The sequence below is a fragment of the Octopus sinensis genome, linkage group LG12 (assembly GCF_006345805.1).
Source record: "Octopus sinensis linkage group LG12, ASM634580v1, whole genome shotgun sequence".
Taxonomy (NCBI): domain Eukaryota; kingdom Metazoa; phylum Mollusca; class Cephalopoda; order Octopoda; family Octopodidae; genus Octopus; species Octopus sinensis.
Window position 1 is genome coordinate 50,862,904 of NC_043008.1, and position 24,701 is coordinate 50,887,604.

The 24,701-nt window shown below is 39.7% G+C and overlaps 1 protein-coding gene across 2 annotated transcripts in view; it reads right to left on the reverse strand.

Moving 5' to 3' along the window:
* Nucleotides 1-2,597: 2,597 nt before the first annotated feature.
* Nucleotides 2,598-24,701, reverse strand: part of LOC115217967 (probable 28S rRNA (cytosine-C(5))-methyltransferase) — a 33,682-nt gene continuing 11,578 nt past the window's right edge. For both annotated transcript variants that reach the window (XM_036507974.1, XM_029787694.2), the window contains exons 7-17: nt 23,669-23,762; nt 21,530-21,632; nt 20,146-20,235; nt 18,675-18,762; nt 17,528-17,668; nt 17,075-17,214; nt 16,199-16,288; nt 12,894-13,016; nt 10,902-10,999; nt 10,148-10,272; nt 2,598-2,870 (exon numbers count right to left, since the gene is read on the reverse strand). In XM_036507974.1, coding sequence (XP_036363867.1) covers nt 2,770-2,870; nt 10,148-10,272; nt 10,902-10,999; nt 12,894-13,016; nt 16,199-16,288; nt 17,075-17,214; nt 17,528-17,668; nt 18,675-18,762; nt 20,146-20,235; nt 21,530-21,632; nt 23,669-23,762 — 1,193 coding nt within the window. In that variant the 3' untranslated portion in view covers nt 2,598-2,769. The remainder of the gene's footprint in view (nt 2,871-10,147; nt 10,273-10,901; nt 11,000-12,893; nt 13,017-16,198; nt 16,289-17,074; nt 17,215-17,527; nt 17,669-18,674; nt 18,763-20,145; nt 20,236-21,529; nt 21,633-23,668; nt 23,763-24,701) is intronic.

A 24,701-nucleotide genomic window follows, 5' to 3' on the forward strand; every position in this document is an offset into this window, starting at 1 on the left:
TGGTAGGAGGAGCGGTTCTGTCGGAAGATCTCGAAGCCATTGTAACCTATTGATGAGAACTGATGCATGGAGTGTTTCACAATACAACCTATATATACAGCCACACACACACACATCTTTATATATAAAATTGAAGTTGTGTGTGTGAGACTCTGTCTCTTCCGATTTAGATTCCTAACTACTCCCACATTTTGCGGTGCAGTTTAACCAAAACCTGGTATCTTATAGTCGTAATTTATATCGAGCCCTTCTGGGTATTAGCGCGCGTCTACAATGAGTCTAAGATTAAAAAAAAATTTACCATCATTTTTTTCGCTATTATATAAGGGAAGTAACTCTCTAAAAATGCTTATATAGTTATTTCCCTTACAAACCCGAGCAACGCCGGGCGATACTGCTAGTATATTTATATAAATAAAGATAAGATCGTTAATTTAAATACCGGTCATATCAAGTGGCCAGCATGGGAATAAAAACCTTCAAACGTAATAATTATTATTAAAATTATAATTTAGGGTATCTAAGAGATACCAACACGCTGGAAACTTGACTCTAAATCCACATTAAATGTTCATATAGCACCAGGAGAGAAGACAAAAGGACGAGATGAACTAGCAAAAAATTACTGGATAATTCTAGATCCCGGAACCAAGCGTCTTACCATACAGCCTTCCTTGGTGAGGCCTAATGTTCGAAGATCGTGCTTCACCATTTCATCCCAGGTCTTCCTCTTCCACAGGTTCCCTCAACCACTAGGGTGTGGCACTTTTTCACGCAGCTATCCTCATCCATTCACAACACATGACCATACCAGTGCAGTCGTCTCTCTTGCACACCACATCTGATGCTTCTTAGGTCCAACTTTTCTCTCAGGGCGCTTACACTCTGTCATGTATGCACACTGACAATACACATCAAGCAGAGCATACTGGTTTCATTCCTTGCAAGCGTACGCATGTCCTCAGTAGTCACGGCTCATGTTTTACTGCCATGTAGCATGGCTGTTTGTACACATGCATCATACAATCTACCTTTTACTCTGAGCGAGAGGCCCTTTGTCACCAGCAGAGGTAGGATCTCTCTGAACATTGCCCAGGCTATTCTTATTCTAGCAGCCACACTTTCAGTGCACTCTCCCCTGCTACTGACTTGGTCACCTAGGTAACGGAAGCTATCAACTACTTCTAGTTTTTCTTCCTGGAATGTGGCGGAAGTTGGTCTCTGCGCATTTTCAGTGTTTATCGCGCCCGAGCATCTGCCACATACATAAACTATCTTCCCAGTTAGCCTTCCTTTGATATCACTGCACCTCTTGTGTCCATAGCTCACACTGGGTACATCTTATAGAGTTTCTACCTAGGCCTCTACTACAGATCGAGCAGGGCCATCTACCTGAAGAGATTTGTGGTTTGCCTGCCTTCCTACTTATTAGGACTTTGGTTTTAGCTAGGTTGATTTTAAGGCCCTTCGATTTTAATACTTGCTTCCACATTTGAAACTTCTCTAGTTCTGATAGTGACTCAGCAATTAGAGCAAGGTCATCAGCATATAGGAGCTCCCAGGTGCATCCTGTCTTGAATTCCTCCGTTATTGCCTGGAGGACTATGATAAATAGGAGGGGGCTGAGGACTGAATCTTGGTGTATCCCAACCTCCACCTTGAATTCTTCAGTGTACTCGTTGCCAACCCTTACCTTACTTACAGCGTCCCTGTACATGGCTTGCACAGCTCTCACTAACCATTCATCTATCTCTAGTTTCTTCATTGACCACCAGATAAGGGATCGGGGGACCCTGTCAAAGGCTTTCTCCATGTCAACGAAAGCCAGGTACAGGGGCTTATCTTTGGCTAGGTATTTCTCCTGCAGTTGTCTTACCAGAAATATGGCATCAGTCGTGCTTTTCCCTAGCACAAAACCAAACTGCATCTCATTCAAGTTGACCCTCTCCGTAACCGTCATTACCTGACCCAACAGCTTGATACCTCTGTAATTATTTGTATCTAGGGCATCACCTTTACCTTTGTAGCAGTTGACTAGTACGCTGCTACACCAGTCATTGGGTATGACTCCTTCGTGTATCACCTGGTTGACTATACGGGTGACTAGGTTATAGCCGACACTGCCAGATATTTTGAGCATCTCTGCAGTAATTCCCGATGGGCCTGGGGCTTTCCCTGTCTTCATGCTTCTAATTGCCTTAACTACCAAAGAACTGTCAACTTGGATAGCTGGTCCCTCAGTTGGGTCGACATTCGGCAGAATCTCTTTATCCCATTCACTTTCTTTATTCGGCAACCTTTCATAGTGGCGTCTTCAAGCCTCTCTCTTTGCATCCTCATTTAGCGCAAGAGAACCATCATCCATGCAAACACATTTCTCTCCTACATCACGATTCTCTCTCACACACTGTCTTGCAACACGAAATACCCAAGTCTATAAAATATATTTATCAATTTTACACAATTTATTTTCCAGCAAGAAAAATAAAATTTCATTTTCTGTTGAGGAGCCATAATACAAGTTCATGTTCTGGAAATCTTTAGATGAAGAATTTGAATAAATGTTCCTAATATTTTGTTATTTCTGCTGTTTTTTTCGGATGAATTTCTTCTTAGGACTCTTGAATTTCTTTGCTTGACCAGTCTTCCTTTTCTTCCATTTGTTTCTGTTGTTGTTGTTCTTGTTTTTGTCGTTACTTTCTTCATGCTTGCGCTTCGTCCCTCGTGAATTGTAAGGATTCGATTTCGATTGTGCGTGGTTGCCTTTCTTTACTTGTTGTTGTTGGGGGTGTTATTCACAGGTTTGGTGGTGGCATCTGCTTTGCCATCTTTAGATTTCGGTGTTTCCGTAGACTGTTCCTCATTCTTTGCTGCAAGAATAAACAACAAGTTATTTACATATAGATAAATACACAAAACCACACACACAATCATCATTATCATCCTCTTTATCCATGCTTGCATGGGTCAGACAGAATTTGTCGAGGCACATTTTCCAGACTGGATACCCTTCTATCACCAACCATCACCTGTTTCCAAGTAAGGTAATATCTCTCCATGACCAGATGTGGTTGGCATTATGAAGGACATCCAGCCATAGAAATCATGCCGGAGATGATACTGGAGCTCAACACAGCCCTACAGCCTGCTGGTTACCATGCTTACACTTATATATTTTGAGCCTGAATGATTCCAAGGTGGTACATGGCATGACATGCAAGCCAGTCCAACTACTACACAAACCAACCATAAAACTTACAGTAGCTCACCACCTGCAAATACCAGTATATTAAATAATAATTATCTCTTGCTGAATGGAGTACTTTTTTGTTGATCCTTGCAATAATGGAACAAAACACTATACATACATATATATACACACATACATATATATATATACACACATACATACACATATATATATATATATATACATACATACATACACACATATATATATATACATACATACACACATATATATATATATATATACACATACATACATACACACACACATATATACACACATACATACACATATACACAGACACACACACATACACATATATATATATATCAATCATCATCATCATTTTGATGTCTATTTTCCCACTCTTGAATGAGTTGGACAGAGATTACTGAGGCAGATATTCTAGGCCAAATGCCCTTCCTGTTGCCAACGCCCATCAGTTTCTGAGCAAGATATTTCCCCATGGCCAAGCATGTTCTTGCTGGACCCGGTCATGATGGTTATAGCCAATTACCATATTTTAATATGTATAAAGAACCCTTGTTTATAAGGAACCCCCTAATTTTAGGGGGTTAAAATTTGGAAAAAAAGGTTTTGTAAGGAACTATAATACTATCCATGTATAAGAAACTGGCATATTTTTTAAACCTAATTTTTGACAATTCTGCCAGCTCACAGATGATGAGATGATGATAATAGTAATAATAATAATCCTTTCTACTAAAGGCACAAGGCTTGAAATTTGTGGGTGTTGGGACCAGCCAATCACATCGACCCCAGTGTTTCACTGGTACTTAATTCATCAACCCTGAAAGGATGAAAGGCAAAGTTGACCTCAGTGGAATTTGAACTCAGAACGTAGTGACAGGCAAAATGCTTCTAAGCATTTCACCTGGTGTGCTAACGATTCTGCCAGCTCACCACCTTAATAATAATGATGATGATGATGATGATAATCCTTTCTACTGGAGACACAAGGTCTCAAATTTGTGGGGAGGGGACTAACTGATTACATCAACCCCAGTGTTTCACTGGCACTTGATTTTTCGACCCTGAAAGGATGAAAGGTAAAGTCAACCTTGGTGAATTTGAACACAGAACATAGCAACAGGTGAAATACCACTAAGCATTTCACCTGGCATGCTAACAATTCTGCCAGCTCGCCACCTTAATAATAATAATAATAATAATAATTCCTTTCTACTAAAGGACAAGGCTTGAAATTTTGAGGGGAAGGGACAAGTCAATTACATCGACCCCAGTGTCTCACTGGTATTTATTTTACTGACTCTGAAAGAATTAAAGGAAAAGTTGACCTTGGCGAAATTTGAACTCAGAATGTAAAGAGCTATGAAATGTTGCTAAGCATTTTAGTCCAGCATGCCAACAACTTTGCAAGCTCGTCAACAACACATTGGCTTACCTGTCCACACAATACACAAAGCTACAGAGAAACGCAGAGCAGGTGAGTGGAGAGTTAATGGACTGTAAAATAAGGTAGTTGTCTCTTGTAATAAATTACTATCACAGAAACAACAGCAACAACAATAACAACAACCACAGCAAGCCAATGGAAACATCTGGGAGAGAGAAAGAGAGCAGGAGAGAGAGAGAGAGAGAGAGAGAGGGGAGGAAGGAGAGAGAGAGAGAAAGGGGAGTGGAATGTAGGAGGTGATTCAAATGATGACTAAAGCAATGTAATATCAGTGTATGTGTGCTTAGTGGTGGTGGCGGTGGATTGGTGGATAAGAAGGGGAGGGGGTTAGCTGCAGTGGCGAAGGTGGGTGGTGTGTGTGTGTGTGTATGGAGGGGGGGAGCGTTGACCATGCACTCCTGCTGTTCTGTCGCCATCACCACCATGGTGAGGATGACAACCACAGTGATGAGTGCTGCCACCAATGGTGCCGCCATCATCATCATCATTGCACAGAATGAAGTTCAGATGACTGGCTGCCTCCTCCTCATCATCTCCATCGCTGACCCTAGGCCAGGAAAAAGCAAAAGAAAAAAAAAGACAGAGAGAAAGAAAGACAAAAAGGGAGGAAAGGTAAGTAAAGACAAAAAGAAAGGAAAAGTAAAGGTAAGAAGTAAAGAAAAAAAGGAAAGAAGGAAAGCAGCAAAGAAAGATGTGCATGCATGTAAATATGTATGTATGCATGCGAATATATATATATATATATATATATACATATATATATATATATACACACATATATATATATGTATATACATATATAATCATTGTTTAACACCTGCTTTCCATGCTAGCATGGGTGGGACATTACATATATATATATATATATATATATAATATATATATATATATAATATATATATATATAGAGAGAGAGAGAGAGAGAGAGAGAGATAGATAGATAGAAAGGTAGGTAGATAGATAGATATGTAGGTAGATAGATAGATAGGTAGCTTGATAGCTAGGCTGACCTGTAGCTATGTCTGTATATATATAAATAAGCAGGTAGGTCAGTAGATAGGAAAGGTAAATCTCATAGGTAGACATCTTGGTACGTAAGGAAGGAGTTAAGCCCTAAGTCAAACGAATTATCAGGAGAAACGAAGGTCGCTTTTAAAACTAATTAATTACTTCAGTTCGTCAGTGTCTCCATCGCTTTTTGTCATCTAGTCGTTACTTGCAGCCATCTCCCAGCTGGTTCTAAACTGACCGCTCGCTCACTGCCCAAAGGAACTGACCAAGCATGCTGTAAATGAAGAATATTGTCAGCTTGTGTCTTGTGTCTTGGAGAATGCTAAAACGGACAATTGCAATCTTGTGGTCGCTTTTCTTCAATTCCATGGAAGTTTCCGCATTGATGCTGATGGAATCCTGACTATTGTTGAATAATTAGGAACAAGAGAAGGACATTTGTGGGTTGGTTTGGGGGGTAGGGGGTAGTGTTACATGGTGTGATGAGGGTGATGGTGAAAATGAGTGATATAATTGCGACAATGGTGGTGGTGGTGTGAGCAGATGATGAAGGTGTGTGACAGTTTTGACACTGGTGATGGTGGTTGTGGCAGTGGTGGTAGTAGTTGTAATGGTGGTGGTGGTGTTGGTGAACAATGGCAGAAGTACGGTGGATGGGAAACAATGACCAAAATCACTGAAGATTCCCTTTAGCACCAAAAGATGATTATATGTAACTTAAATGACAAAAGTACATACACCTGTGTATATATACATGTGTGCATGTATATATATATATATATATGTGTATATACATACACACACACACATGTATGTATGCGTATGTGTATATATATATATATATAGCTTATATAGCTGACACTCTATTGGTTACAACAAGGGTTTCAGTTGACCCAAAACAAGGGATCAACAGCCAGCTTCTGAAATTAACATGCAGGTGGCTGAGTGCTCCACAGACAAGCATACACTTAGCACAGTCCTTGGGGAGATTCAGCATGACACAGAAGGTGACAAGGCTGGCCCTTTTGAAACACAGGCACTATTCATTTTCACCAGCTGAGTGGACGGGAACAATATGAAATAAAGTGTCTTGCTCAAGGACATAAAGCACTGCCAGGAATTGAACTCATGACTTTATGATCATGAGCCAAACACTCTAACCACTAAGCCATGTGCCTTAACATTCACATGCGCATATATATATATATATATTGTATGTGCATATCTTTTATCTTTTACTTCTTTGACAGACTTGAATGTGGCCATGCTGGGGCACCAACTCGATGGGTTTTAGTTGAACAAACCGGACTTTTTTAAAGCCTTGTATTTACTCTATCAGTCTCTTTTGCTGAACTAAGTTACAGGGATGTAAACACACCAACAATGGGTGTCAAGCTATGGTAGGAGGACAAACACACACACACACATATAAATATATATACATAAAAACATATATATATATACACACACGACAAGCTTCTTTCAATTTCTGTCTACCAAATTCACTAACAAGGTTTTGGTTGGCATGAAGTTAAAGTAGAAGAAACTTGCTCAAGGTGTGATGCAGTGGGACTGAACCAGGAACCATGTGGTTGGGAAGCAAGCTTTGTACCACACAGCCATGCCTCACACACAAAGGTGTATATAAACAGTATTTTTCACTTTGAGTGAAACAAACTGGGAAATGTTTTACCAAGTACAACAAATATTCTTTCTTTTATTCTTTTACTTGTTTCAGTTTTTTGACTGCGACCATGCTGGAGCACCGCCTTTATTCTTTGTAAGCCTAGTACTTATTCTATCAGTCTCTTTTGCCAAACCACTAAGTTACGGGGACATAAACACATCAGCATCGGTTGTCAAGCAATGTTGGGGGGGACAAACACATATATACGACAGGCTTCTTTCAGTTTCCATCTGTCAAATCCACTCACAAGGCTTTGGTTGGCCTAATGTTATAGTTGAAGACACTTGCCCAAGGTGCCATGCAGTGGGACTGAACCTAGAACCATGTGGTTGGTAAGCAAGCTACTTACCACATAGCCACATGTACATATGTATATAATTATATTAAGAGAGCAAGGGCAAAAATGACCTGTCTCCAGCATGCTTGAGGTTCTGAGAGCTTCAAAAAACTACCAAACACTCCAGATAAATATACACATGGCTGGAGTTTTTGGTTGTTTTTTGAAGCTCTCAGCACTTCAAGCATGCTATATACATATGTATATTATTATTAATTTAATGTATTAACTGCCAATAAATTTTTATAACATGCTGACTGCCTGATAAAAATCATTAATGTAATTTTTATCCTTATATTCTATTATCATCATCATCATCATCATCATCGTTTAGCGTCCGTTTTCCATGCTAGCATGGGTTGGACGGGTCAACTGGGGTCTGGGAAGCTGGAAGGCTTCGTCAGGCCCAGTCAGATCTGGCAGTGTTTCTACGGCTGGATGCCCTTCCTAACGCCAACCACTCCGCGAGTGTAGTGGGTGCTTTTTACGTGAATTAATAAATATAACTCAGAACATAACAGTAGACAAAATACTGCAAAGCATTTTGCCCAGCATGCTTATGTTTCTGCCAGCTCACCGCCTTGAATATATACATACATATATATATATATATATATTAGATATTATATATACATATTAGGTAATATATATAACGACCTTAACATTAGCTTCAAGGTTCATCCAAGACTGGGACCACGGGCCATACGTCCCCTGCACAATTCAAGATCACAACATACATGTACACTGCAACATAATTTCTTTTCCACAACAGGCCCTGCCCTATTTAACATTGTCCCGAGGGAGATCAAAGAGGAAAAGGATCCCATCAACTTCAAACAGAGTCTGGATAGATTCCTTCAAAGAATACCAGATAAGCCACCCATAATTGGATACAACTCACCCAACAAGAACTCACTACTTGAACAAAACTGGATACAACTCACCCAACAAGAACTCACTACTTGAACAAAACTGGATACAACTCACCCAACAAGAACTCACTACTTGAACAAAACTTGACTTAAACAGGATTCAAATAATCCTATCAGGTGGTGCTGTTAAGTAGATATAGCCTAGACCAATCTTTGGTCGAAACATATCTAAGTTATCTAAGTTATATATATAATAAATCGTATGGTATATACCTGGAGGCATACTGAGAAAAGAACTTGCAGAACAGACGTTATTTTAATAAGATACATCTTGTAATCACTTGAAGAGACACATCTACACTGATGGATATGCCTAAGCCGGATTTTCAGTATCCCACACACGAGGGATCAATGCTAGATGGATTGAAACAATTGTAGTGATCCATAAACATTCTTTACTTTCTATCTCATTAATCAAATATATATATATATATATATATAAGCAATATTAAATCTCTGAGCGAGAAGTAAACAGTAGCAGTACAGAATCGTAAAATATAATTGCCAATGAAATGTGGCGGTCCCATAGAGGATGATGCTACTGTTGATTTTAGCCCCAGGAGGACATCTCCTCCAGCTGGCTAAGGACACACTGTCTCTCTCTCTCTATATATATATATATAATATAATAAATAAATAAAATGTATGCATATATACATACATATATGTACATACTTACATCTACATGTATATATACAGGACATAACAAATAAACATAGAACACGAGAGACGAAAACATAAAATCAAACAAGGAAACAGACTTTTTTTAAACAACGAAAAAACAGAGTACAGGACAAACAATACAAGGAAAATTCCCCTTCATCAGCTGTCCCTGGTTCGACTCAATGCGTGTTTCAAAGGTAAGGACAGAACACGACCCGTCGAACCAGTCCTTCCAGCAAAAGGAATTACATAAAATTCTTTTGCAGAGGGGTAAAACAAGTGACAAAAACAGGACGTAAAAGCAATACAAATGAAGAAAAAACAGTACAAAACAGTATAAATATATATATATAAATATATATAAACACACTCTTTTACTTGCTTCAGTCATTTGACTGTGGCCATGCTGGAGCACTGCCTTAAAATGTAGTGCACATGCACAGCAGAGGTCAAAATCAATCTGTGCCAAGTGGCTTCACTCTGTGTGCTTTAGCTTCATTACCATGGCAATGGTCCGGATACATATTCATTAGACCTCATAAATGTGTGTAACCGTCTCCCTGTCTTGACGTCATGTGATAGCTGTAAGTGAATGCCATCACCATGCAAGCAGTATCCTTCATTTCCAACTTTCCAGGATAGAACATGTCTGGTTATGGGGAAGTACTTTCCCAGGGCCAAGGGTTGGTGACAGGAAGGGCATCTGGCCATACAAAATCCCCCTCAACAAATTCTCCAACCCATGAGAGGATGGAAAAGTGGAAGTCAAGACGAGGATGAGGATGATGATGATGATGATGATGAGGATAACATAAATACATTAACATACCTGCATTAGGGTTTTCATTGGAATATTTTTTCAGCTTTGCCACAAAGAAACCATCCAAGTTATGGGTATGTGGGTAGTAGCGCCGCGTCAGGTTCATACTCGGGTGGAACCGATGTCTTTGGAATCTGTTGAAGAGGGAAAACAGAGTAAGACTAGTTATGGAGACTGAAATGAAATCAGAGGAGTAACAGATAAAAAAATGGGAGTACTTTAAGATATAGTGACATACATATATATATTGTGAAGTATATTTGCCACCTAAATGTGTTTAACCCTTAAGGGTCGATGCTACTGTAGCTTGTAGCCCCAAAAAGACATCTCCTCCAACTGGCTATTGACACACTATCTGTGCTCTATCAGTATTTGCAAAGGGAAGTCATCATTCCCATCTCCAGCCTGACGTGATACACACGGACCTGGGTTTCTGGATATTGACCCGCCACCATAGGGCACCGAAACTGTGTCAATAAACAGCTGGAGGTGATGTCTTCCTGGAGCTACAAGCTAGAGTACCATTGACCTTTAAGGGTTAGCCATATTTAGGTGACAAATATACTTCACGATGTCATGCAGCTACAGGTTATACCTCGCTCAGAGATTTATTATTGCTTATATATATATACATATATATATATATATGTCTGTGTATATATATATATACATATAAAACAAGAGAGAAGGATTGAAAGGATAAAAAGGTTCAACTAGCAACAAAAACAGAAAAAAGAAGAAATCAACAAAAGCAAAGACTTACTTTGGAAATCCTTTCTCACCAAAATCCAGTCCTGTTGGAACCAGTTTTACAGCGCGTCTCTTCAGAGCATAATCAATAATACATTCATTTTCTTCAACCTGCAAAGATTAAACATGAAGAGAAATAAAATATAAAGAGAGATCTGTGGTTCTTGACCCATTTTTTTTACCTGGGGACCCCTTGTTTCCTATTTGGCATGAACCCTCTTAGTCATTTGAAATTGGAAAAAATCCTATTATATTATTATTGTTCTGAGGTCAACTTTGCCTTTCATCATTTTAGGGTTGATAAAATAAGTACCAGTGCATTGGGGTCAATGTAATCAACTAGTCCCCTCCCCACAAATTCCAGGCCTTATCCTTTAACAGAAAAAAGGATTATTATTATTATTATCTCCACCTTAGTGAAGGCGGAGGTATTGTTTTCAGTTGTGTTTGTTTGTTTGTCTGTGGACGAGATATCTCAAGAACTGCTGGATGGATTTGGATGAAACTTTCAGGGATATTTGGTCTCGTGACTGGCACGAACTGATCAGATTTTGGGATCGATCTGGTACCAGACAAAGATTCCGGATTATTTGTTATATTTACTTTACATGAAGTATTACGATCTCTGATTATCTCCCTTGAAAGTACACACCTGGTTTCCATGTAAATTATGATGGCGCTACTGTTTCCAAATTATGATGGCGCTATTAGCACCACCAAAACAGGATTTGAACTCAGAAAGCAAAGAACCACAATAAATATCATAACTTATTGAATTTGAGGCTCCCTCAATTCCACCAAACTACCTGTCTGGATTGTTACTTTATTGAGTTCAAAATAATAAATAATAAAGTTGACTTCAGCAGGGATTGAACTCAGAAAGCAAAGAGCCCGAACAGCTGTCACCAAGCATCTTATCTAACACTCCAAAAATCCCATCAAATCACCTTTTTTCCCTTTCATTTCATGGTTGATAAATACAGCACCAGCCTGAAATGGTGCTTTATTTATTGAGCGTGAAATGATAAAATGCAAAAATGACTTCAGCTGGATTAGAACTCAAAGTGCTGTGATCTGGAATGTACACGATGTGGTATATTATCCATTGCTCTAATCTCTAGTGACTCCACTCCCCTCCACCAATTGACTGCTTTCTGAAGGATGTAGCAGACAATAATCTAGTGAGAAGAGGGTTTAATCTATGAAAGCTGTATGTATGGAGGTGGTTTTTTGGGGTTTTAAAACAATTAGAATTACGGAGAGAAGGACACTGTGTTTGAGTGAGAGAGGAGAGTGAAAGAGAGAGGAGAGTGAGTGAGTGAGAGAGGAGAGTGAATGAGAGGGGAGTGAGTGAGGGAGGAGAGTGAGTGAGAGTGGAGAGTGAGTGAGGAGAGGAGAGTGAGAGAGGAGAGTGAGTGAGAGGGGAGTGAGAGAGGAGAGTGAGTGAGGAGTGAGTGAGAGAGGAGTGAGTGAGAGTGGAGAGTGAGTGAGGAGAGGGGAGTGAGAGAGGAGAGTGAGTGAGAGGGGAGTGAGAGAGGAGAGTGAGTGAGGAGTGAGTGAGAGGAGTGAGTGAGAGTGGAGAGTGAGTGAGGAGAGGGGAGTGAGAGAGGAGAGTGAGTGAGAGGGGAGTGAGAGAGGAGAGTGAAAGAGGGGAGAGTGAGTGAAGGAGAGGAGAGTAAGTAAGAGAGGAGAGTGAGTGTTGTATCTGTGTATATTATTTTAGATATTAATGTAAATGAAAGTGAAACTTAAGTAACCTGAACAGAATAGGGGCTTGGATAGAGTGTCAAGTCTGTTTACGTGATGTGAATGTGCAGGTTTCACACCCAGACATAGGTGCAAAGCTGCATAAACACATCGGCAGATGCATTCATGAGTATTATCACTTACACACACACACACACACAAAGCAAAACATCAGTCTATTCAACAAAACAAAAAATATAAGTAAAAAAAAACACAAACAAGGTGAAAGAAGAATTGAAGAGAGAGAAAGGAACTTTACCAAAACTGAACAAGTTGAGTAGACAATATAGGAACCAGTTTTAGACTTGGCATTGCAACAGTCAATAGCAGATAGTAACAATTCTCTTTGCATATTGGAACATCGGTTAATTTGGTCTTGGTCCTAAAATATAAAAGACAATATGCTATACAATACTATTTAATGGTAAATTCTATGAAATAATGTATGTATGTACGTACATATGTATGTATGCATGCATACACACACACATATATATACGCATGTGTGGGTATGTGATTAAGAAGCTTGCGTCCCAACTGTATGCATGCATGCATATATATATATATATATATATATATATATATGTGCTTGAGGAGACCTATTGAGTCAAGAAAAATCAAACTCAAATCACAATCAAATGGAAATTGTGGCTGTGGCCGATGCCAGTGCCGCCTGACTGGCTCTTGTTGCTGGTGGCATGCAATAAGCACCATTCATTTGTGGGTTGTTGCCAGTTCCACCTGACTGGCGCCCCGTGCTGGTGGAATGTAAAAAAGCACCCACTACAGTCTCATAGTGGTTGGTGTTAGGAAGAGCATCCAGCTGTAGATACATTGCCAGATCAGATTGGAGCCTGATGTAGCCACCTTAGCTTGCCTGTCCCCAACCAAACCGTCCAACCCATGCCGGCATGGAAAACGGATGTTAAACGATTATATATATACGTATACACACACACATATGTATCTTCATTATTTAACGTCCATTTTCCATGCTGTCATGGGTTGGACGGTTTGGCAGGAGCTGACCAGCTGAAGGGCTCTTCAGGATCCATGTCTGTTTTGGCATGGCTTCTACACGGTACCATCACTTATGAGCTCACAAGATTAGGGATGCTCGCTGGAAAAGGTTGCAAGGGACAAGCCTGTATGCAAGAGTAATATATATATCAGTCGCCATGATTGATCGCTAAATCCAGAAGTTTTTTTATTCTCTGTTTATTTCCTTGTGTTCTTTTCTGTTGAAGAGCATAGGCTCGAAACGTACACTTTTAGGTGCATCAAACTAATAACCTGCTTGTTGTTTAACACCTGTGATTGTTTTTTATTTTTCTGTAAATTTCAACAAATATATATATATATATATATATAAAGGGCTTCTTTTCGCACCCATCTATCAAACCTATCCACAAGGCTTTGGTCAGCTTGGGGTCATATTAAAAGACACTTGCCAAAGGTGGCATGCAGTGGAGCTGAACCTGGAACCATACGGATGGGAAGCAGGCTTCTAAACCACATGTTTCTAGCACTAGTATAAGTTGGGCAGGTGCATAACATATGTTGATCAGATTCTGATATTTACAGTTCAAAGCCACGTTAACATGGGTTTGCGTGGGAATGAAAGGAATCTCCTTATACAAGGTACATAACTCTAGCATAGTTCCTGGGCGCCCTTCGGCCAAATGAAAAATTGCCTTAAATTTTATTAAGTGTGGCCCCACTCCTCCAAAAAAATAAGGTTGCCCATACATGACTCTCATCAATGTTCCTCATATTTGTTTTTAACAGATGTCTTTTTTCTTTTTGCTATCACTTTTTCAAAAACCCCTTATAGCAAGCATAAGGTATCTAAGACTACATTAGTCAATGTGCCCTAATAGAATGAAAGGTGGAGTTGGTAAGAAACAAACGTAATACTCACTTTGGTGTTTTTCACTGTAGGGTCCTTACAGATAACCCCAGTACCACTGCAGGGGGCATCTAGTAACACACGATCAAATGTATTCACTATCTGCACAAATAAAAACCAAAATTTAGATAGTTGACTTTTAAAAACAAACTCTTTAGCATTCAGATTACTGTCAAAACTCATCTTTATTTATTCACATTATTTGGAATTAATCATGGATTATCTTTCAGCTTTGAGATTTCAATGATGTGAGTGTTGATTTTTAGAAAGACACTGTAACAGAAATGCGAGAGGCAGGAGCTGGCTGGTTGAAGATGCTTAAAGGGTTAAAGTTAGTAAAGCTATATTGTTATTATTTCTTTATTGCCCACAAGGGGCTACACACTGAGGGGACAAACAAGGACAGGCAAAGGGATTAAGTCGATTACATCGACCCCAGTGCGTAACTGGTACTTAATTTATCGACCCCGAAAGGATGAAAGATAAAGTCGACCTCGGTGGAATTTGAACTCAGAACGTAAAGGCAGACGAAATACTGCTAAGCATTTCGCCTGGCGTGCTAATGATTCTTCCAGCTATATTATGTTTCGGAAGAGTAATAACACTCATCGGTTGTTGTTTTGTATTTACAGCCAAGAAAGGTAGGTCAACTCATACACCAACACGATTTTGGAGGATCCAAAATTCCAAGGGAAATGCAGCCGGATTTGGAAAGATAGACACAATGTTCCAATGTTTACATATGTACTGTGTCAACTCATATGCTGGAAAATACAGTATTTCTTTATGAACATACAAACATATATACAGACACTCACACACAAACATATATATATAGATTACACACACACATGTAAACATACACACGCAATTAAGAACAAGGGACTTACTTTGTTCATATTGCGACCATCATAGTTGGCTACAACGACATTCATAATCCCCATGCGATGAAGGTTGGCAATAACTGCATTTAATCGAGTCTTGTTGCTGTCATTGGCAAATAATATACCTGTGTTTTTCATCAGAGCAGCTGCGCAAGAAAAGCAGAAAAAGGCATAAGAAAATATATACATCCCTACATATATATATATATATATATATATATAAAGGGCTTCTTTTCGCACCCATCTATCAAACCTATCCACAAGGCTTTGGTCAGCTTGGGGTCATATTAAAAGACACTTGCCAAAGGTGGCATGCAGTGGAGCTGAACCTGGAACCATACGGATGGGAAGCAGGCTTCTAAACCACATGTTTCTAGCACTAGTATAGTTGGGCAGGTGCATAACATATGTTGATCAGATTCTGATATTTACAGTTCAAAGCCACGTTAACATGGGTTTGCGTGGGAATGAAAGGAATCTCCTTATACAAGGTACATAACTCTAGCATAGTTCCTGGGCGCCCTTCGGCCAAATGAAAAATTGCCTTAAATTTTATTAAGTGTGGCCCCACTCCTCCAAAAAAATAAGGTTGCCCATACATGACTCTCATCAATGTTCCTCATATTTGTTTTTAACAGATGTCTTTTTTCTTTTTGCTATCACTTTTTCAAAAACCCCTTATAGCAAGCATAAGGTATCTAAGACTACATTAGTCAATGTGCCCTAATAGAATGAAAGGTGGAGTTGGTAAGAAACAAACGTAATACTCACTTTGGTGTTTTTCACTGTAGGGTCCTTACAGATAACCCCAGTACCACTGCAGGGGGCATCTAGTAACACACGATCAAATGTATTCACTATCTGCACAAATAAAAACCAAAATTTAGATAGTTGACTTTTAAAAACAAACTCTTTAGCATTCAGATTACTGTCAAAACTCATCTTTATTTATTCACATTATTTGGAATTAATCATGGATTATCTTTCAGCTTTGAGATTTCAATGATGTGAGTGTTGATTTTTAGAAAGACACTGTAACAGAAATGCGAGAGGCAGGAGCTGGCTGGTTGAAGATGCTTAAAGGGTTAAAGTTAGTAAAGCTATATTGTTATTATTTCTTTATTGCCCACAAGGGGCTACACACTGAGGGGACAAACAAGGACAGGCAAAGGGATTAAGTCGATTACATCGACCCCAGTGCGTAACTGGTACTTAATTTATCGACCCCGAAAGGATGAAAGATAAAGTCGACCTCGGTGGAATTTGAACTCAGAACGTAAAGGCAGACGAAATACTGCTAAGCATTTCGCCTGGCGTGCTAATGATTCTTCCAGCTATATTATGTTTCGGAAGAGTAATAACACTCATCGGTTGTTGTTTTGTATTTACAGCCAAGAAAGGTAGGTCAACTCATACACCAACACGATTTTGGAGGATCCAAAATTCCAAGGGAAATGCAGCCGGATTTGGAAAGATAGACACAATGTTCCAATGTTTACATATGTACTGTGTCAACTCATATGCTGGAAAATACAGTATTTCTTTATGAACATACAAACATATATACAGACACTCACACACAAACATATATATAGATTACACACACACATGTAAACATACACACGCAATTAAGAACAAGGGACTTACTTTGTTCATATTGCGACCATCATAGTTGGCTACAACGACATTCATAATCCCCATGCGATGAAGGTTGGCAATAACTGCATTTAATCGAGTCTTGTTGCTGTCATTGGCAAATAATATACCTGTGTTTTTCATCAGAGCAGCTGCGCAAGAAAAGCAGAAAAAGGCATAAGAAAATATATACATCCCTACATATATATATATATATATATATATTGACATAAGAATCTTTTGAGTAATAAGATAAAAAACCAAAGCTGTGTAGATATTAGAGCATTTATAGATAAATGCTCTAATATTGATGAGAGGAAAGGCATCCTTCGATACAGAAATGTACCACAAGAAATTCCGACTCATGCAAGCATGGAAAAGTAGACATGAAAACAATGATGATGATGATGATGATGATGATGCAATATCATCATAAAGAAATAATAAAAATACATAATATCATACCAATATGTGTAGTTTTTCCTCCTGGGGCTGAAGCCATGTCTAAAACAAACTCATTCTCTTGTGGCCCCAGTGCCATGACTGGTAACAGACTTGATCCACCTTGTAATATGTACTGACCCGACAAGTACTCAGGGGTAGCACCTGGAAAATCACCAAAGAACAACGTTTATGCAAAAATTACAGGTGTCTCATCACCTTGCCACCCTGTATCGACCTTACTGCCATGAGCTAATGATTGAACATCTATGCTGTTACTCAATCTGCTAGAAACAACAGCCAAATCTCTTTCAAAACACAGTTATTGTCTTATATAAAGAAAGAACCCATCATAACATCTTTTACTTGTTTCAGTCACTGGACTGCGGTCATGCTGGAGCAATTGTCTTGACAGGTTCAGTTGAACAGATCGACCCAGGTACTTTTTTTTTCTAAGCCTGGTGCTTATTCCATCAGTCTCTCTTGCTGAACTGTTATGTCATGGGGATGTGGAAAAAAAAAAACAACAACAGTTAGTAGTCAAGCAGTGGTCACACATGATGGGCTTCTTTCAGTTTCCATCTGACAAAGCCACTAGCAAGACTTAGCTTGGCACAAGGCTACAGAAGACCCTTGTGCAAGGTGCCATGCAATGAGGCTGAAACAGAAACCCTGTGGTTAAGAAGCAAGCTTCTTCATTATACTAAATTTCAAATTTTAACACAATGCCCCTAATTCTAGTGGTATTTATTTTATCAACCGAGAGAGAACGAAAACTGAAGTTAAGTTTGATGGAATTTGAACTCAGAATGCAAAAGAACCAGAAATAAATGTTGCTAAGCATCTTGTCTGACATACTAATGATTCTGCTAATTAGCTGCCTCAACAACAACAACAAAAGCAGCAGCAGGCGTTCAAGAATTTGGACCTGGAGATCTCAATTTCCAGCGACTTCAAGGGCCACCTCCTAGCGGTGTCGGGCGTCAACTAAGAGCCCTTGACTACAAGACGACCAAAGTTTTTTTTTTCCCAAGGTCTGGGGTCTCCCGCCCCTAAGCCCTAGACCATCACCCTTACCCGTCTTGTTGTTTAACAACAACAACAACAACAGTACTACTACTAATAATAATAATAAATTTTCCAAAAGAAGTATAAATATTGCATCACTTACCAATAGGGACTTGGGAATCATAAACAACTAAACCAACTTTTGTCCACTTTCCCAAGGGATCCAAATTCACGCCACGATTGATTAATGCCTAAAAGAGGTAAAAACAACAAAGAATCAATAAGTTTCAAAAAACAAAAAACCCCAAAAGAAATTCCTTCCTTATTCTTCTGTAGAGAAGAAATTGCCTTCTGGAAGTCTAAATTTTGAATACTGAGCACAATACAAAACGGTAACGAAATCTCTTGTCTTTAATAAGGGAAGCACACCAATGGAGAAGGGAGTCTTAGAATTACCTGTAAAACAACCAAGTAGACATGGTTGGATTACCTTTGATTGTAAGTCTGCAAGATCAAGGTTGACCTGGGGTTAAACAATTTAGCTGAATGGGATAATTAGACAAGAAGAAGTCCTTTGCCCAGAATGTCATGCAGTGAGACTGAACTCGAAACCACAAGGTCAGGGAGCCAGCTTCTTAACCGCAAAGCCACACCTAAATGTATTTGTGTTCAAGTGTGCTTATTCCCCCCCCCCTTCATGTTTGTGGAGGCATGTGGCTGAGGGGTTACGGTGTTGGACTCACGGTCGTAAGATTGTGGTTTCAATTCTTGGACCAGACGATGTCTGGCATTCTTGAGCAAGGCACTTCATTTCACGTTGCTCCAGTTCACTCAGCTGGCAAAAGGGAGTCAACTTGTAATGGACTAGCGTCCTATCCAGGTGGGGAATATATACACCATGAAACCAAGAAATTGACCCCTGTGAGTTAGTATGACTTGAGAAGGTAACCTTATCCTGTGTGTGCATTTGCTGACTGTAAACAAAAGACTCCTTCATTTGTTTCTAGTTCTCTGCATTATTCTGTCCAGGCCCTTTGTATTATTACGATACTTAGGTATTATTACGATACTTAGGAACAAGTAAGAATTAAAACCAGGGTGGGAAATTGGCAGCAGAAACCCCCACCCCACCCCCAACATGGTCATGTCTGACCCATGGGAACATGGCAAAGTAGATGTAAAGATTTTTATGATGATGGTCAGGATTGATACAACACGAAGGACATAATGGTTATTAATATTCACAAGTCAAATTCTGCAACACCACTACATCACATTTGAAAAATGACATCACTTAAATGGCAACCATTCTTGGCTTCCCGCACACATGCCCTTTCCAAAACTTGCACCATAGCACCTTCAAGAGTTTCAGACCCCACTTCTCTGATTTGACTTTTCTATTGATGTTCTCCTTCAGTTGCACCAGGGTCTCTGGTTTATTGATGTAAACCCTCTCTTCCAGGTATCCCCACAAGAAAACTTCCAGGCTAGTCAAGTCTGCGGAACACGAAGGGCAGTTGACATTGCCGTAGTGGGAAATTATTCTCTCTTCAAAGTACTGATTCCCAGTTTGCAAAAAAGCCTGTTTTTTTTAAAGAACTCAGATTAAATGTGGTACAAAGATTAATGCTGACCTGCGCCAAATTCCTTCTGCGTGTTTTCAGAGTATTGACCCGTATGGTAACTGGACGTTCCACCTCACTGGCTTCCAAAAATTCAATGATCTACAAAGAAAGATTTCAGTATTGAAACATGGTTATATTTTTTATTTGTTTCAGTCATGAGACTGTGGCCATGCTGGGGCATCACCTTGATGAATATTAGTTCAACAAATCAACCCTAGGACTTGTTTTTTAAGCCTAATACTATTGGTCTCTTTTGCTGAACTGTCAAGTTTCAGGGATGTAAACACACCAACATCGGTTGTCAAATGGTGGGGGGGGGGACAAACAGACATAAAGATACACACACACACATATATATTTGTATACTCTTTATTTTTTTACTTGTTTCAGTCATTTGACTGCGGCCATGCTGGGGTACTGACTTTAGGTAAGCAAATTGACTCCAGGACATAGTCTTTGTAAGCCTAGTACTTATTCTATTGGTCTCTTTTCTCAAACTGCTAAGTTACAGGGATGTAAACACACCAGCATCAGTTATCAAGCAATGTTGGGAGGACAAAAATAGACACACAAACAGATATATATATATGACGGTCTTCTTTCAGTTTCCGTCTACCAAATCCACTCACAAGGCTTTGGTCAACTCGAGGCTATAGTAGAAGGCACTTACCCAACGTGCCACGCAGAGGGACTGAACCCGGAACCATGTGGTTGGTAAGCAAGCTACTTACCACACAGCCACTCCTGCATATATCATCATCATTTAACGTCTGTTTTCCATGCTGGCATGGGTTGGACGGTGTGACCAGGGTGGCAAGCTGCACCAGATTCCAGTTCTGTGATTTGGTATGGTTTCTATGGCGTTAGGAAGGGCATCCAGCCGTAGAAACACTGCTAAATCTGACTGGGCCTGATGAAGCCTCCCGGCTTCACAGACCCCAGTTAAACCGTCCAACCCATGCCAGCATGGAAAACGGACGCTAAATGATGATGATGATGATGATGCCCTTCCTAATGCCAACCACTCCACAGAGTATGCTGGGTGCTTTTACATGACGCCGCATGGGCCCTTTTATGTGGCACTGCATTGGCACTTTTCCCATGGCACTCTATGGGTGCTTTTACGTGATGTCATATATATATATATATATGAGAGGGCTTCTTTCAGTTTCTATCGACCAAATGCACTCACAAAGTTTTGGTTGGCCATGGCCATATTAGGGAACACTTGCCCTAGGTGTCACACGGTGAAATTGAACCTGGAACCATGTGGTTGGGAAGCAAATTATTTTACCACACACCCACATCTGTGCCTTATTTTTGCACACACACACACATGTACAGATATATATATATATATATATATCAGAGAATGCGAGAGAGAGAGAGTTACCTGATAGGGGAAGATCTCCATCAATTTCATCATAAGGTATTCATTATAATTATAATATTTACATAAGTCTTTCCTCAATCTTGCCACATATTCATATCGAGACCTAAAAGGAAAGAGAGAGAATAAAGTAGGTTAGTAACTTGTATATGGACAGAGGTGAGTGATGACAGAGACAATGGTGGATGATGGCACAAATAGAGTAGTCACTGTAGGGCAGAGATTCTTAAGAGTAAGACTGAATGCATAGGTTAGTAACTTCAATATGGACAGACGGTGAGTGATGATGACAGACAGTGGTGAATGATGATGACAAATGAGTGATGATTTCGACCATTTTATACAATTCCCTCTCTCTCTTTCGGAGAGGCACTGAGCACCTACACGCACACATACACACACGGCAGTAACTTCCTCCTACCGAATTCAATCACAAAGCTTCGGTCGACTCCGGGCTATAGCAGAAGACACCTGTCCAGAGTGCCGCGCAGTGGGACTGAACCCGAAACCATATAGCCAGGAAGCAAGCTCCCTAACCACACAACCATGCCAGCGTTGTAGCAATTGTTATTTCAAGTCACAGACCTCCCAGGTATGAACTAGTACCAGGGGTGGAACCTATTGTCAATCAAGCAGACACGTGTATCTATACCCACAATAAAGTTTAATTTCTTGACCAAACGGATGTGGCGTATGAGGTGAGGCCATTTCACAGGTGTTGAGTTCAAACCAATTACAGGTGTTGCTTTATTAATTTACCGGAGCAGCAGGTAGATTATGAAACTGGGAAATGAAAATAGAAAATAAAATATCCCCAATGCTCCGGCTGTATTATGGCACAAGCTGATGAGATATAATTCCCTTCAATTCCTGGATACGCTGTGTAGGGACTGGCATGTCAAAGAATAGACCCATTTCGTCTGCATGTTGTAAAAGGTAACTAAAAGGGGTTAAGGTAGGATTTGCACTCTGACCTTAAAAAAAGCCCTCACCAGCAATGACTACCTAAATAGACCAATGGGTTGGAGAATTGTCGCATGAGTGGGTGCAAAGATATCGTCTTATTTCTTTATTGCCCACAAGGGTCTAAACATAGAGGGGACAAACAAGGACAGACAAAGGGATTAAGTTGATTACATTGACCTCAGTGCATAACTGGTACTTATGTAATCGACCCCGAAAGGATGGAAAGCAAAGTCGACCTCGGCGGAATTTGAACTTAGAATGTAACAGCAGATGAAATACCGCTAAGCACTTCGTCCGGCTTGCTAACGTTTCTGCCGGCTTGCAAAGATATCTGCCAGGAATAAGGAATCACCAACAAACGGTGGATGAAGTGATGCATTCTTACATCACATGCTCCCCTAATACTACTACTTGCCAGTTCTCAGCCAAACCGAACAACCCATGCCAGCATGGAAAGCGGATGTTCAATGACGACAACTACTACTACCACCACCTGGACGGAACACCTGTCTACCATAGTCAACATTCTCTAAGATGATCAACTAATATTTATTCTAAGCAGTCTAGGGATTTGCCACAGGTGTCTACTTCCAAAGATGGAGACTCTGTGCAGTTACCTGACTTGCAAAAATTATCAGGTAAATCTCAATCACATCAAATGACCTGCCTTGAAACAGGAAGGATGCATTAGATAATGTGGCTTGAGATATACAAAAGACAGGATGGTCACGGTTGGAACATTTTTGATAGCAAGAAATGGATATACATGATTCCCATGCAGTAAAGATAGCCTTGACTTGAAGTTAAAGAATAATGATGAAATCCCTATTGTTGTAAAGTGGTCTTTTGCCACTGTTGTATCTGTCTTTTGACAACAGTTGTTATATTCCAAAGTCATCCATAGAATGTTCTATCAGGCACTGTATGACCCCCGGTTGTACAGTGTTAGTATCCTCAAAACGTTGGATCATTATAACATCCACTCAGTATCACAGTATAATTACTACATCAGCACAAACACAACTATCAACACAGGCTACACACACTCTCGACCTTCTGACCTGCTACTGGTTTATTTATAATGGCTGGCTACTACCACTTCTTACCAGGAGGAGTGTACAGTTTCACTATACAACAAAACTAAAAGAATCAACAAAGAAAATAATCTTTACTTACGTGTCTTCCTGTCGTCTCTCTTTGAAATTTGCCAAAACATGAATAACTTCTCGTATTCTGTGCTGAATGAGTACCAGGTCTGGAACTAATTTTTGTGTGCAAAGTTATGGAAAGTAACCAAAATTTAGAACTGATGCCTACAGTCATAGAACACAAAACAGAAGATGAGTCAACAAGGAAACTTCTATGCTAGGCCTCAGAGAAATAGTAGCCAAATGTCCCTCAAACACCACACATCTTAACTCTTTAGCATTCAAATTATTCTGTCAAATGCAATGCTTATTTACTCACACTGTTTTAAATTGCATTAACTTATAGATTTGAGATTTTGGTGAGATAACTGTTATAGTAGGATCGGTATGAGGGGCCAGACACAGCTAGTTTAACCCTTTAGCATTTAAACCGGCCAAAAGTATTCTGCCTGTTTTATGTTCAAACTGGCCAGATCTGGTCTCTCACACCAACCCTACAATATCATTTTAAAAATTAACAGCTACCTCATCAAAATCTCATAGCTACAAGATAATGCATGATTAGTTCAAAGCAATGTGGATGAAGAAGCATTAATTGTGGCAGAATAATGTGAACACTAAAGGGTTAAACATCAAACAGGTAGAATATTTCGGTCAGATATGGCCAGTTTAAATAAAATCTACATTGGCCAATGTAATCACTTATATACACATTATCAATATCTGAAGCATCTTATCAAATATAATTGGCTTCAAGAATATGGCTTAGATTCAGGAAGATGCTGGATGAAATGGTGAGAAAGAATCTTTGGATGCTGGGCCCCATTGAAGAAATGACTAGGGACCAGAAGATGTGGCGATTTGCTGTACTTGATAAAAAATGTCAAGCTAAGTAAAAATGTTGTCTTCCACATATACGGGCTTGTCCTTTCAGGTACGTCTTATTTTCCCCAGCTGAGTGGACTGGAGCTACATGAAATAAACTGTCTGGCTCAAGGATACAACGTGCCGCCGGGAATTGAACTCACAATCTTACGATCGTCAGCCTAATGCCCTAACCA